General features: G+C 48.4%; 5 protein-coding genes across 5 annotated transcripts; 3 read left to right on the top strand and 2 right to left on the bottom strand.

The window, feature by feature from the left end:
* Nucleotides 1-159: 159 nt before the first annotated feature.
* P175DRAFT_0561189 (uncharacterized protein) lies at nt 160-3,302 on the bottom strand (the record flags this gene model as incomplete). Its single annotated transcript, XM_040901029.1, has 2 exons — nt 2,751-3,302; nt 160-2,681 (listed from the first exon to the last, which is right to left on the bottom strand). The coding sequence occupies exons 1-2, from the start codon at nt 2,941-2,943 to the stop codon at nt 160-162; spliced, it is 2,715 nt and encodes a 904-aa protein (XP_040748527.1). The 5' UTR covers nt 2,944-3,302.
* A 205-nt stretch (nt 3,303-3,507) lies between these two features.
* P175DRAFT_0505293 (uncharacterized protein) lies at nt 3,508-4,585 on the top strand. Its single transcript, XM_040898060.1, has one exon. The coding sequence runs from the start codon at nt 3,747-3,749 to the stop codon at nt 4,350-4,352; it is 606 nt and encodes a 201-aa protein (XP_040748526.1). The 5' UTR covers nt 3,508-3,746; the 3' UTR covers nt 4,353-4,585.
* Nucleotides 4,586-5,024: 439 nt separating this feature from the next.
* On the top strand, nt 5,025-7,621 carry P175DRAFT_0505292 (chaperonin-containing T-complex subunit CCT7). Its single transcript, XM_040898059.1, has 6 exons — nt 5,025-5,186; nt 5,282-5,448; nt 5,549-5,885; nt 5,957-6,329; nt 6,394-7,055; nt 7,153-7,621. The coding sequence occupies exons 1-6, from the start codon at nt 5,141-5,143 to the stop codon at nt 7,263-7,265; spliced, it is 1,698 nt and encodes a 565-aa protein (XP_040748525.1). The 5' UTR covers nt 5,025-5,140; the 3' UTR covers nt 7,266-7,621.
* Nucleotides 7,622-8,474: 853 nt separating this feature from the next.
* Nucleotides 8,475-10,416, top strand: P175DRAFT_0505289 (caspase family protein). Its single transcript, XM_040898058.1, has 4 exons — nt 8,475-8,943; nt 9,010-9,076; nt 9,132-9,497; nt 9,560-10,416. The coding sequence occupies exons 1-4, from the start codon at nt 8,782-8,784 to the stop codon at nt 10,192-10,194; spliced, it is 1,230 nt and encodes a 409-aa protein (XP_040748524.1). The 5' UTR covers nt 8,475-8,781; the 3' UTR covers nt 10,195-10,416.
* A 309-nt stretch (nt 10,417-10,725) lies between these two features.
* Nucleotides 10,726-12,161, bottom strand: P175DRAFT_0467601 (ribosome biogenesis TSR3 family protein; the record flags this gene model as incomplete). The annotated part of the gene is made up of 3 exons (XM_040894944.1): nt 10,726-11,622; nt 11,708-11,844; nt 11,923-12,161. 3 exons carry the CDS (start codon nt 12,159-12,161, stop codon nt 10,853-10,855), a joined length of 1,146 nt encoding a protein of 381 aa, XP_040748523.1. The 3' UTR covers nt 10,726-10,852.
* Between the last annotated feature and the right edge of the window lie 41 nt (nt 12,162-12,202).

Below are 12,202 nucleotides of genomic sequence, written 5' to 3'. Positions count from 1 at the left end.
ATTTATACTGAATATACGACAGACCTGATATGATGGGTTTATGCATCAAAAAATTGTTGTTATGGAAAAGCTATGGGTATAACAATGCATTATACCAGAGAAAAAAAAAAGGTCCATATTCGTAACATCAACTTTTACCTTCCTAGCCTATGCCAGTTCTTAGGGATACAAATACCCCTTCTCAAAGTAATTTCCATACATATCTACCATCCCACTTCGTCCCTTGGGAGCTGCATTCCGGACTATTTTTACCTCTCCTTTCCAATGCCCTTCAACATGGTGTGCAATAGATGTAAGAGGCGCAGACATCAATCCCCTTAAGCTTGGAGAGGGTGAAATAGCCCTGGTAGAACCCGACGCAGACTCGGATCCTGTGAAAAGGGTGGGTTGAGGAGAAAGGGACCCATTCAGGCTCCGTCGTTGGTAGCTATTTCGTACGACTTGCTCGTACTCGCCTTTCTTTCTCCGTCGGAAGGCGGCCAGCTCAGAGACAAGGTCAACCTCTGGAGCCGGGGGAGGAGAAACCGAAAGATTCTTCGCGGACGGTTGCAGCGGGGGGGTTTTATTAGGAACCTGTCTCCTTGGTACCGGTATGTGTGGGGGGAAGGAAGCTTCTAGCTCTGAGATGCCCTGACGGTCGTAATCTTCGTCGTCTGGTGTGAGGGTGACCTTCTCATTGAGGGCAGCCATAGGGAAATATTTCCCCGCGTCGCTCTCTGGTATTCCGCATTCAGTTTCATCGAAGAAACTGAAGTCGTCCATTGCTGCGGACCAAAGCTGCTCTAGGTCTCGGTTTCCCGTGCTCGACTTCTGAGAACCAATCTGTGCGCTAACGGACTTCCAAGCTGTTGATTTGGTGGGATATGGTGGTTTGGTCGGTGTTATCTCTAGGACTAGCTGGCGTATAGCGAAGAGAGATCTTGCACGCTCTTGTTCTGCTCTCGCTCTATCTTGTCCTGGCGGGAGAGAGTAGTCCGATCCGGCTTGAAGAGTTGCTAGCAATGCTTCATTTGAACAGGCCGTTATGAATTCGATCAAATACTCTAGTATCGGGGAATTTAGCGGGACGTGGGATGGGACATCCGTTAGCACCAAAGTTTCCACATGGGGAATATGAGAAGGGTGAAGATGTGATGTGAACGCTTCCTTGCTGTTTCTTCGGATTGGAAAGTAGACCTTAGGCCTCTTAGCGAGAAGCTCCTGAATCTTTTGAGCTCGTGAGTCTTCCATAGACACAGGAGAGCTACATTGTGGGATGATGCCCAGCGAATTAAGGTGTATACAAACGCCTGAAGTGTCCATGATTGAGCCGTCTTGCGTCTGTACTGTAAACTGGGTCCCTGTTCCAAGGTTCCTTGTAAAATTATTGGTATCAACTTCACTCTGGACTTCTAAGACCTCGGATGCGAAGATAGGTGCCCTCCTTCTGGCCGTTAGAGACTCATCTTCGTAAGTGCTGTTCCTATTAGTACTGTTTTCTTCATGGTCGCCCGAGAGTCTAGAAAGTGTTGACCCCGGAAGCTCACACGGAGGAGCTGTATCTCCAGGTAGCTCAAAAATCCCACACGAAGTACTATCTAACTCCAGATAACCTCTGGTCTCATTCTCTTCTGACAGTTCGTACAGAAACTCGTGCGATGGTGTAGAGGACCTCTGTGGTGCAGTAGACGTACAAATCGGATGGTGGGCCCGGAGGTAGGTCAGATTATCTTTTGCAAGGGTACCCAAAATGGGTATCAGCTTTTCAGCACCTGGGAGTGCTTGTTGTCCTGCACGGGTTGGGGAAAGAGAGCTCGACCCCGAAGTGATATACTTTGCCGTATCCACAGTCCCTGCATCAAGGACATGAAGCCGAGTCGATGCTAGAAGACTTGCGACACCCTCGACAGTAATCTGATTGTCTGCTATATAGAGGTGTGTAATGCCCACATTTGGAAGATTTTCGACCCAAGAACGACCAGTTAAGGGGCATGTCAGTGCCCTTCGGAATTCTTTGTCTAGTACTGGGGAACTTAGGAATCTTGATCTCGCAGCGAATGGGTCATGGGAACTTAAGAATGCACCGCTAGTGAGACCTAAACGAAGAGCAGCATAGCCTGGGGGTAAAAAGCAGGCTTGTAGTAAGGATCGAATGGCCATGTCAGTGAGCTTATTGTTACGCAGGTCTAGAAAACGGACTCTGAGACCGATAGCATTAGCCAGGAGCTCTGCTTCGTTGTCCTTCAGGCCGATTCCTCGTAATTTGAGCACTTGCAGACGTTCAAGCCGAGATAGCGCAGACAAGATCATTCGGTCCCTTGCGGGGCTGGTATACGATAGATCAAGGTATATTAGCTCCGGGAAACTTAATAATGCCTCTGCGATGCCTTGTGAGGTTGTATTTGGCTCGCGCTCCGCCAGAAGGAGGCGAATATTGTAAGTCCGAGAGGCACCTCCGTTTGGTGATTGCTCCGGCTTTCCAGCTCCTCTCAACGCCATCATGGCATTGTGATCAAAAAAAGGCAACTCAGAGACTACCAACGACTGAAGACATGGTAGGTATCCAAGAATCTCCCTCAGCCACTCCGCACGTGGGCCTCCGTAGATTTCTGAGAGAGCTGGAGGCATATGAAGTGTGTGGGTAAGCATTCGCACCTCAAGACGAGCATACTTAAGGGTTCGTCTGAACCTCGTCAAGGCGACTGCCGTTACATATTCACATCAGTATTAAATTATTTGAGGGGGAAGGGGGGGGTATAAAAAGCAAGTACCGTAAACATCATCATTATCCGTTCCAAAGTGAGAAGCGGGGTTTCCCCATAGGAACGGCATAAAGACTCCATGCCATCTACGACAGACTAAAGCGACAGCACAGAGATCGCTCGAAGGAATATACTGCGCAATAATAGACCAGGGGTCCCTGGTGGTGGCGAACTGGTATGATGGTGGAACTGTCTCCATCATCAACTGGATTCCCTACCACGTCCACAGAATAAATTAGTATATTCAATCACGATATCATCCCCGCATAACAAGAACAGACTATCATCTGTTCTTGCTTTACGGACAGAGGAATCAAACACAATGGATGGGAGAATATATGAATATGTGCGGATGGCCTGCTTTAAAAGAGCCTAGAATCCAGCCCAATTATAGCCATTATGGTGACTGACGGGCACTGCCACCTCGTGATGGGGCGCGTTTCATGGGTTTGTCTTTGTCTCTGCATATTATTTTGTCCAGTATGATTGGCAAGTCACAAATCTAGCCAGTTCAAATCATGATGGAGCAGAATAGTCACAGGAGTACCCATAGAAGAGAAATGAAAGGCAAGATACGTGGTATGGTAGAAGTCTGTCCAAAAAGAGACAGGTATTGGTATACAGTACGGTACACAAATATTTCATAGTATTAGCACACTCTCAAGGACGTAATACCACAACCATACAATACATCACTCACATGACGTCACCCTTCATGTATAAACAAAAGCGACTATTAACTAAAAAGGCAAGAGATAGTGAGATGGGAATTTTCAACTAACATCACTCCTCAGGCAGTATGGAGACCTGGCACCAAAACATCCGTCTCCTACCTAGGTACACCAAATTGATGAGTTTCTGGACGTTGGTTCCACCCAATCACATTTCATGGTGGATTTTGTGGCCCTCAGATGCAGTCCGTGAGGGGCTTACTCAAGTCGATGAGAATCTCCGAATCCCACTAAGTTGAAGTTGCGTCCGGAGTGGAGGGAATGGGCGATTGTAATGCTGCGGGACGGCCGGGTCAATGTTTCTAACTTGACTAATTGCCTATCTTTTCGAGAGCTCGCAGACCTAGCAGTCAAACAAGAGCGAGCAATCCTAAAACAGCAGCGGAATAAGTCGAAGAAAATTTCTGATAATAAGTCAACGGTTACTTCCTCGTCCTCATCGACGGATCTCGACACACCTAGGACGCTTACACAGGATGATATAAATTCATTTGTTGTCCAGCAGATGAGCAATGAAAGGGCACCCTGGCGTCTTAGTTGGGCCTCCAGTCCCAGCGTTCGAGGTCATGCGAAGCTACCAAGCCAGGAGGAAATCAACCAATATGTGATCCGACAAATGAGTCGAGAACGAGAGCAGTCCCTAAGGGCTCACAGTCAAAGCCAGCCAGAGCCATCAATGCGAAGCCAGCCCCGATCAAGGCCACCGATAGTACGCTGTACATTCTGCGGCGATACCTTCCATCAGTCGACAAACTGCTGGCGTTGCTGGCGAGTGGCTATTGAGGCACTGCAGCCTAATGCTGCCCCTGAGCCTGTTGAATCCAGAAATGGCGTGTCTATCCAGCCACGCATATACGTCTCTGGGTTTACTCCCTTCTAGCTTGGATGTTATAAAAACGGTTATGATCTTGGGGCAATCTTATGTGTCATTTGTCGCGGCGTTGGCGATCATGGGGATTTCATCTTAATCATGCCCTCTTTCGGCAGTCAAGTCAATACTTACTATGTACATATTATCTAGAGCTAATGCTAATCGGCTTAATATGCAGGTCTCCTTTCGCCTATATTTCTGCGAGCAGATGCCTTTCATAATCTAGCCCCTCGCTGCTCTAACAAACACAATTTCATAAATTATCGAATACCAATTTACGCGTTAATGTAGTCTTAGTATTGATTTATACCCATGTATATCATATTGACCAAAGATACAAAGTATTTTTTTCACAAGCCATTACGGAGTATATATATCTCTAGATGTTGAGGTCGGCGGTGATTAGACTTCCAAAAGCACCAATATGTATGTAGCCGAAAGAAAGAACCCTCCAAGAATAATAATAAATAAAAAAAGAAGGAAGGACATATATAACTAACTTACACCCATGATATTCCACCAAATACATTAAAACAGAAGTTCAGTAATATCCCACCAAGTCGAAAGCAATAAGGAGGCACTCCTACCTAGGTAGGGTTGCGGGGCACAGCGTGATTGGTCACCGCCTCAGGCTGCAGGCGGGAGGTGCGATGAACTGAGAAGCTCGGGGAAATTTTGGTCGAGAGCATTCGGATCACTATTGACGGGCCAACTTTCCCATCACCCCCGTCTTTTTGCTATTTGGCCATCTCCTTTCCTTCTCTTCTTGTGTATTTCTTTGCAGCAAATTAATCACCATGGCCTTCGCTGGCCAAACACCCACGATCATCGTCCTCAAAGAGGGTTGGTTCCCACCCGCATTTTGTCCCCCTCCCCCCCGCCCCTTTGTGTGTTCCTTTCGCTGACTCGGTGATTTCAACCTTTTCGTTGTGCCTTAGGTACGGACGCCTCTCAAGGAAAGGGTCAGATTCTCTCCAATATTAATGCCTGCGTGGCCGTTCAATCCACAATCAAGAGCACTCTGGGCCCATATGGAGGGGACTTGTTACTTGTTGATGGCAACGGGAAGCAGACCATTACAAACGATGGAGCAACAGTAATGAAGGTATGTTCTACTTGAGACTTGAGCTCTGATATACGCAAGGGTGATGGGGTAGAAAAGGATATTGAAATGGTGCTGATTGTGTTCTTCTTTCTTTTTCTAGCTCTTGGACATTGTCCATCCCGCCGCCCGCATTCTTACTGACATTGCTCGGTCCCAAGATGCTGAAGTTGGAGATGGCACAACATCTGTTGTCGTTCTGGCTGGTGAGATACTGAAGGAGGTTCGGGAACTAGTTGAGCAAGGCGTTAGCGCACAAACCATTGTCAAGGGTTTGCGAAGCGCGAGTGCAATGGCAGTCAACAAGGTGAAGGAAATCGCGGTGGATATTATTGACGCTGCCGGAAGCGAGGAGAAGAAGATTGAAACCCTAAGGAGGCTGGCCGGAACCGCTATGAATAGCAAGCTCATCAAGCGGAACTCGGAGTTTTTCACCAAGAGTAAGTCCTTCCCCTCAGTGCCCGCCAGAATTTTTCCCGGAGGGAAGAAGCTGACAGTACCTTGCTTTTAGTGGTTGTGGATTCGGTTCTGTCGCTTGACCAGGACGATTTGAACGAGAAGTTGATTGGCATTAAGAAGGTGACCGGTGGTGGCCTCCAGGACTCGCTCTTCGTCAACGGTGTCGCTTTCAAGAAGACTTTCTCCTACGCAGGTTTTGAACAACAGCCCAAGTCCTTCAAGGACCCCAAGATTGTCTGTTTGAATGTGGAGCTAGAGTTGAAGAGCGAGAAGGATAATGCTGAAGTGCGAGTCGAACAGGTGTCTGAATATCAGGCTATTGTGGACGCGGAATGGCAGATCATTTACAACAAGCTTGAGGCTATTCATAAGACCGGAGCCAAGGTTGTCCTCAGTAAGCTGCCTATTGGTGATTTGGCTACACAGTACGTATTCCGTTTGGGCCGGTGGTTGATATCTATGGTTTCTCACCTGGCTTTTTTCTCCTAGATACTTTGCGGACCGTGACATCTTCTGTGCTGGTCGTGTCTCATCGGATGATATGGACCGTGTCTGCCAGGCAACTGGTGCTGTTACCCAGTCGACCTGCAGTGACATCCAAGAACGTCATCTGGGTACTTGCGGCGCTTTTGAGGAACGCCAGATCGGTGGTGAACGTTACAACATTTTCTCCGAGTGCCCGAAGGCGAAGACATGCACGCTTGTGCTGCGTGGCGGAGCGGAACAGTTCATTGCTGAAGTCGAGCGCAGTTTGCATGATGCCATCATGATCGTTAAGCGCGCACTGCGCAACACAACCATCGTCGCGGGTGGCGGTGCTTGTGAGATGGAGTTGTCTGGCTACATTCACCGTTTCGCCGACCGCAACGTTCCATACAAGCAACAGGCCGTGGTCAAGGCATTTGCCAAGGCTCTGGAGGTTATTCCCCGGCAGCTGTGCGACAATGCCGGTTTCGACGCCACGGATATTTTGAACCGGCTGCGTGTGGAACACTACAAGGGCAATACCTGGGCTGGTGTGGACTTTGACCAGGAGGGTGTTCGGGATAACATGGTCGCTTTTGTGTGGGAGCCCAGTCTTGTCAAGGTTAATGCTATTCAGGCGGCTGTGGAAGCTGCTTGTTTGATCTTGAGTGTCGACGAGACCATCAGTAAGTCCCCCCCCCCCTGTTCCCTGGACTATATTTAGTGTTTATTTGCTTTGTGAATATTTGACTGATGTATTGCTTTCTTTTCCCCCCGCTATAGAGAATGAGGAATCTGCTCCGCCTCAGGCACCGACACGCGGACTGCCACCTGGCGCTGCACAGCGGGCTCTTGGTGGAGGCCGAGGACGTGGTATGCCCCGGAGAGGGCGATAGACCTGCGCGACGGGATGAGATGAGATGAGTCGCGTGGATGCAGCTAAAGTTTTGCCATGATGATCAAAAGAAATATAAAAAAGCAACCAGTAGTTAGAATATAGCACATCTGTGCATTATAATCTCTCTTTCTTGTGTGCATGCCTACTAGTAGGTATAGAACCTCTGGATTCTTCCAATTATTTGGGAGAACAGCTTAGTCTGGACAGAGGTACATGTTCCCCGACAGATATCGTCTCTTACTAGTAACCCTAGTTATAGTATGTATTATTAAGGACCTAGGTGCCTAAGTACTCTGTACACTAGAGATGCATGACGGTGATCGCCGTGGTTGCTGGTTGATCAGCGTGTAAGTTCTGTACATAGCTACAGGTAGTCATGGATGGGAGTTCTTTACGGGTGGCGATATTCTGGAGAATTCCTGGACTCAGCCTCTATGTTTAGCCACAGGCATAGGATTGAAGGATGACAACCCTAGGGTATTAACTGACATTATACAAAAGAGGAAATATACGATATACGAATATACATCACATGACAGGCGCAGCTCCTGGGATCGTGGACTATCACGTGCGCGGGATTGGACCCAGTGTGGCCGCAACACTAGTCCTAATTCGGCAACTTATCGGGCGGCGTGGGCCCTGCTAGTTACTAAGCTTACAATACGAGGTATTTCTACATATAAAGGCGAAGATAATGTAAGGCTGAAGACAGACGGAAGAGAGAAAAAAAAAACAGAGAGGGGAGAGATGACGGCCCAAGATCAAGCAAGGTATACTAATCCAGAAACTAGTTGAGTTCCGATGAACTCCGAGGGCCAGGATTCTAGGGCTGATTGGGGGCTGAGGAAACGATCGTATACGATATTTCGCAACTAGTGAGGAATCGGCTGGCTGAATCGGCGAGGCCGCTTCGATAGTGAACATAAATTACCAGCGAAACTCATATAAAAGTCTGATAAAACACACACCAACCATGTAATTTCCCCGTATTGTGCGGATCCAATGATTCTGATCGCTGGGGCTTTCCCCACCTGATCTTTCAGGCTGCATCTTTTCTGTCTGGCAATCTTGAAGTTCATCTCTGCTGCTTTCTCTGTCTGTCTGGTCTCTCTGTTTCTGCCGCTGTCCTTCCTATTTGTCTGATTTCAGGCCTTTTTTTTTTTTGTTCTCTCTCCCTCTCTCTTCTGTACCCTTTGCCCCCCTCCATTTCCTTCTACAGAACATGTCTTACTACCCTCCTTATTCCGGTCCGCCCGGGTACCCCCCGCAGCATCAGCAACAACAACAGCAGCAATATTCATACCCTCCCCAAGACTACAATTCCCCGCCCCAATATCAGTAAGTCCCGCGATGTGACTTTGACCTCCCTGCTTACTTCGCGTGCCCGATTTTTTTTTCTTCCAACCCTTTATGCGTGTTTTTTGACCCCACCCTTTTTCTTCACAGCTCTATTTATCTTCAGTAGACCAACCGCAATACTGACCTGAAAATCTACTTGATCTCTACTTAGGCAAATGAACCATCATCCTCACCAACAGCAGTCGTCGTACGGGGGTGGTGGTGGTGGTGGTGGCTATCCTGGCCAGGCTTACCGCCAGCAACACCCCCCTCCTAATAACCCATACCCATATGGTCAACCTCCTACTCAGCCCTATCCTCCTAATAATGGTTATAACGTATGTCATCTGTGGTGATCTTGCGATGATGATGACGATGTGTTGGGTTTAACGTTTGTGATCTAGCAACCTCCGTCCGGCTACGCATCCTCTCCAGCTCCTCCCAACGGCGGCCAGATGTATCATGGACGAAGTACGTGCAGCCCTGCAGGCTTCTCTCAGCACCATATGCTAATAAGAATTTACAGCCAATTCTCAATACGGATCGCACGGCGCTCCTCCACCTCCTCCCACCAACCCCGTTTCGTTCGGCCAGGGCGCGCCACAGGGCTACAGCTTCCAGTATTCGCGCTGTACAGGCAAGAGAAAGGCCTTGATGATCGGTATCAACTATTTCGGCCAAAAGGGCCAGTTGCGCGGCTGTATCAATGATGTTAAGAACATGTCTACCTACCTGAACCAGAACTTTGGATATGCTCGCGAGGACATGGTGCTCCTGACAGATGATCAGCAAAACCCCATGAGCCAACCGACGAAAGCGAACATCCTGCGCGCTATGCACTGGTTGGTCAAGGACGCGCGACCTAACGACTCCCTCTTTTTCCATTACTCTGGTGAGTTTCTTTCTACCTGGATTTTTCCCCCCCCGCCGAGGCTAGTTGTCTGATAAGAGCAGGGCACGGTGGGCAGACACCCGATCTCGACGGAGACGAAGACGACGGATATGATGAAGTCATCTACCCGGTCGATTTCCGTGCTGCAGGCCATATTGTTGACGACGAAATGCACCGGATCATGGTGAAGCCGCTCCAGCCAGGCGTACGACTCACTGCTATCTTCGACTCGTGCCATTCCGGATCCGCCTTGGATTTGCCATACATTTACTCCACTCAAGGTATTCTCAAGGAGCCTAACCTTGCCAAGGAAGCTGGTCAAGGCTTGCTGGGCGTTGTCTCGGCATATGCGCGGGGCGATATGGGCGGGATGATGTCTACTGCCGTGGGATTCCTGAAGAAGGCTGCCAAGGGCGACGAGGCCTATGAGCGCACCAAGCAAACCAAAACTAGCCCGGCGGATGTCATCATGTGGTCCGGAAGCAAGGACTCGCAGACCAGCCAAGACGCCCAGATTGCCGGTCAAGCCACGGGTGCCATGTCATGGGCATTTATCACTGCCCTACGCAAGAACCCCCAGCAGAGCTACGTGCAGTTGCTGAACAGCATCCGAGACGAGCTAGCGACCAAGTATACGCAAAAGCCGCAGCTGAGTTGCAGCCACCCACTGGGTACGTATCTTGCTCCTGGATCGTAATTTATTGTTCTCTTTTTGTTTTCCCTTTTCTCTCTCTCCTTTTTTTAACTTTCCCCATCTCTTACAACTGTATTCTGACGGATGGTCTTAGATGTGAACCTACTCTATGTGATGTAATTAATGGGAATCTCTGGATGGGAAATCGTACAGCTGGTCCTCTGGTTCTTGAACGCAACGGTGTTACTTTTGAATTCTGTTCTTGCCATTCTCTTTAATCCTTCATGCACAGTTTTATTTTCTCTCTCTCTCTCTCTCTATCTCGTGCCTAAAAATATCCCTGCTGTCTTTGCAAATTATTTTACTTAGCATGTTGCTTTCGTGTCTTGAATTGAGATTTACGGCGTGGGGGGGGTTTTTTTACCTGGAAGATACTTTATTTTACCTAGGATAGTGTTATACTTCTTGAATGGGTATCGTATATACTACATAATGAGCATTGAGATCGAGAAGAACCACTCTACATATACTTGAAGATGGGAATTGTAGGGACAGCGATAAAAATATGCAATGGAAAGAAAGATACGAAAAGGCGCGCTTCATAATTCTTCATTATATTCATGGTAATATATTGACATAACTTTTTCCCCCCTACATCCTAGATATATAGTGCAGATCACTCATTTTTTTCAAATAACTTAGAGAGGATACCTAACTGGAACTACCACTTTTTCGGCGCATTAATCACCGTTCGTGAGAACGAGGCACTAAACGAGTCATTCCCCTTGCGTTTCGACGCAGCGATAATCCCCGTTCGATCTGTAACAGGGGTCGCATTGATGATATTATCAAAGGCCTCCTCCTCGTCGTCGCTCCCATCAGCCGAACCAGACTCAGCGTCTGAGTCTTCTTTCAACGGCACAGGATCCGGGCGCGATATCTTCTCCAGCTGCGGTCTGTCCGGCGCAGCAGAGGGGTTCTGGAAGGATTTGGAGTTGAGGATTTTCGCACGGATGGCGGCCATTTCGGCTTCATCTTCTGAATCGTCGGATATGGCGTAGGGGTCTTTTTCTACTTCTTCTTCTTCTTCGTCGTCGTCGTCGTCGTCTTTGGTCCCTTCGTTATCGCTACCGTCACTATTCTCGGAACCATCCTCGTCGGAATCCGGCTGTAATCGGCGATTCGTGTTACCGACAGTCCATATATCGTCTGCGCCGCCTTCAGCCCGACTATCCTCGTATTCCTTTTCGATCTTGGCGAGCCATTCTTCTTCTGTTCGTTTGACGTCTTCTTCGGTCTCGCAGGCAGCGTACCGCTTTAGGAGCTCGGAGTTGATTTCTAGAAAGGCCTCGCCGTATTGGAAATGTTTGAGGACTTCTTTGGCCCAGTCTTCGTGGCCGCAGATGCAAAAGCAGGCGGCGAGGGCTTCGACGCAGTTTAACCGCCATGGTTTTCCGTAGTTGACTGTGTTTGCTGCGATGAGGTAAGGCACTGATTGGGATAATTAGTCGCTTTTCTGTAGATATATATATATATATATATAAAGGTCTAAAGAAAAAAAGAAAGGGGGTCATACAGAGTCGTTCGCATCGACCTCCAATTCGTGACCAAGGCACTTCCTGCACCCGAACCCAGGAACACTCGACCACAGCAGCACCGAATTGCTCCAGGAGGTCTTTATCGGCAGGGGAGATGACTTTCTTTGCGTTTGGACTGGATTATACGCATCTTAGTATCAACTTTCTCACATCTAGAACTAAGAATAAATATTTCTTGGGGGAGGAAACGCACGACACAATCACTCCTGGAAACTTCTGTCCTATTGCCAACTCTCGCATCAGACCAAACTGCATCAGTCTCTTTCCAGAGCATCGTTTCGGATCGCAATGACCTAAATCCCAGCAGGCAGCTTTGAAGGGAGGCCTGGAGGAGGAAGAATCGTCGTCACCGCCGCGGGGTACAGGACGTGGGCGGGGGTTAGAGAATTTCTTTCCTCCTCGAGAGAAGTTGTCTTTCTTGTGTCGGACCATGATAGTTTAGATTATGAGATAGGGCTGAATGAGATTAAGTG

Source organism: Aspergillus ochraceoroseus (assembly GCF_002846915.1).
Source record: "Aspergillus ochraceoroseus IBT 24754 chromosome Unknown P175scaffold_12, whole genome shotgun sequence".
NCBI lineage: Eukaryota > Fungi > Ascomycota > Eurotiomycetes > Eurotiales > Aspergillaceae > Aspergillus > Aspergillus ochraceoroseus.
Note: the sequence above shows the minus strand (reverse complement) of the source record. Positions and strands in the feature narration are given on the sequence as shown.

What these genes read in the sequence shown, in the direction of transcription:
- P175DRAFT_0505289 (XM_040898058.1), top strand. Translation starts at nt 8,782, where the DNA reads ATGAACCATCATCCTCACCAACAGCAGTCGTCGTACGGGGGTGGTGGT. An exon ending in CCAGATGTATCATGGACGAA is followed by an intron (nt 9,077 to 9,131) that starts GTACGTGCAGCC and finishes AAGAATTTACAG; the next exon opens with CCAATTCTCAATACGGATCG. An exon ending in CCTCTTTTTCCATTACTCTG is followed by an intron (nt 9,498 to 9,559) that starts GTGAGTTTCTTT and finishes TGATAAGAGCAG; the next exon opens with GGCACGGTGGGCAGACACCC.
- P175DRAFT_0505292 (XM_040898059.1), top strand. Translation starts at nt 5,141, where the DNA reads ATGGCCTTCGCTGGCCAAACACCCACGATCATCGTCCTCAAAGAGG. An exon ending in CTCGGAGTTTTTCACCAAGA is followed by an intron (nt 5,886 to 5,956) that starts GTAAGTCCTTCC and finishes CCTTGCTTTTAG; the next exon opens with TGGTTGTGGATTCGGTTCTG. An exon ending in GAGTGTCGACGAGACCATCA is followed by an intron (nt 7,056 to 7,152) that starts GTAAGTCCCCCC and finishes CCCCCGCTATAG; the next exon opens with AGAATGAGGAATCTGCTCCG.
- P175DRAFT_0505293 (XM_040898060.1), top strand. Translation starts at nt 3,747, where the DNA reads ATGCTGCGGGACGGCCGGGTCAATGTTTCTAACTTGACTAATTGCCTA.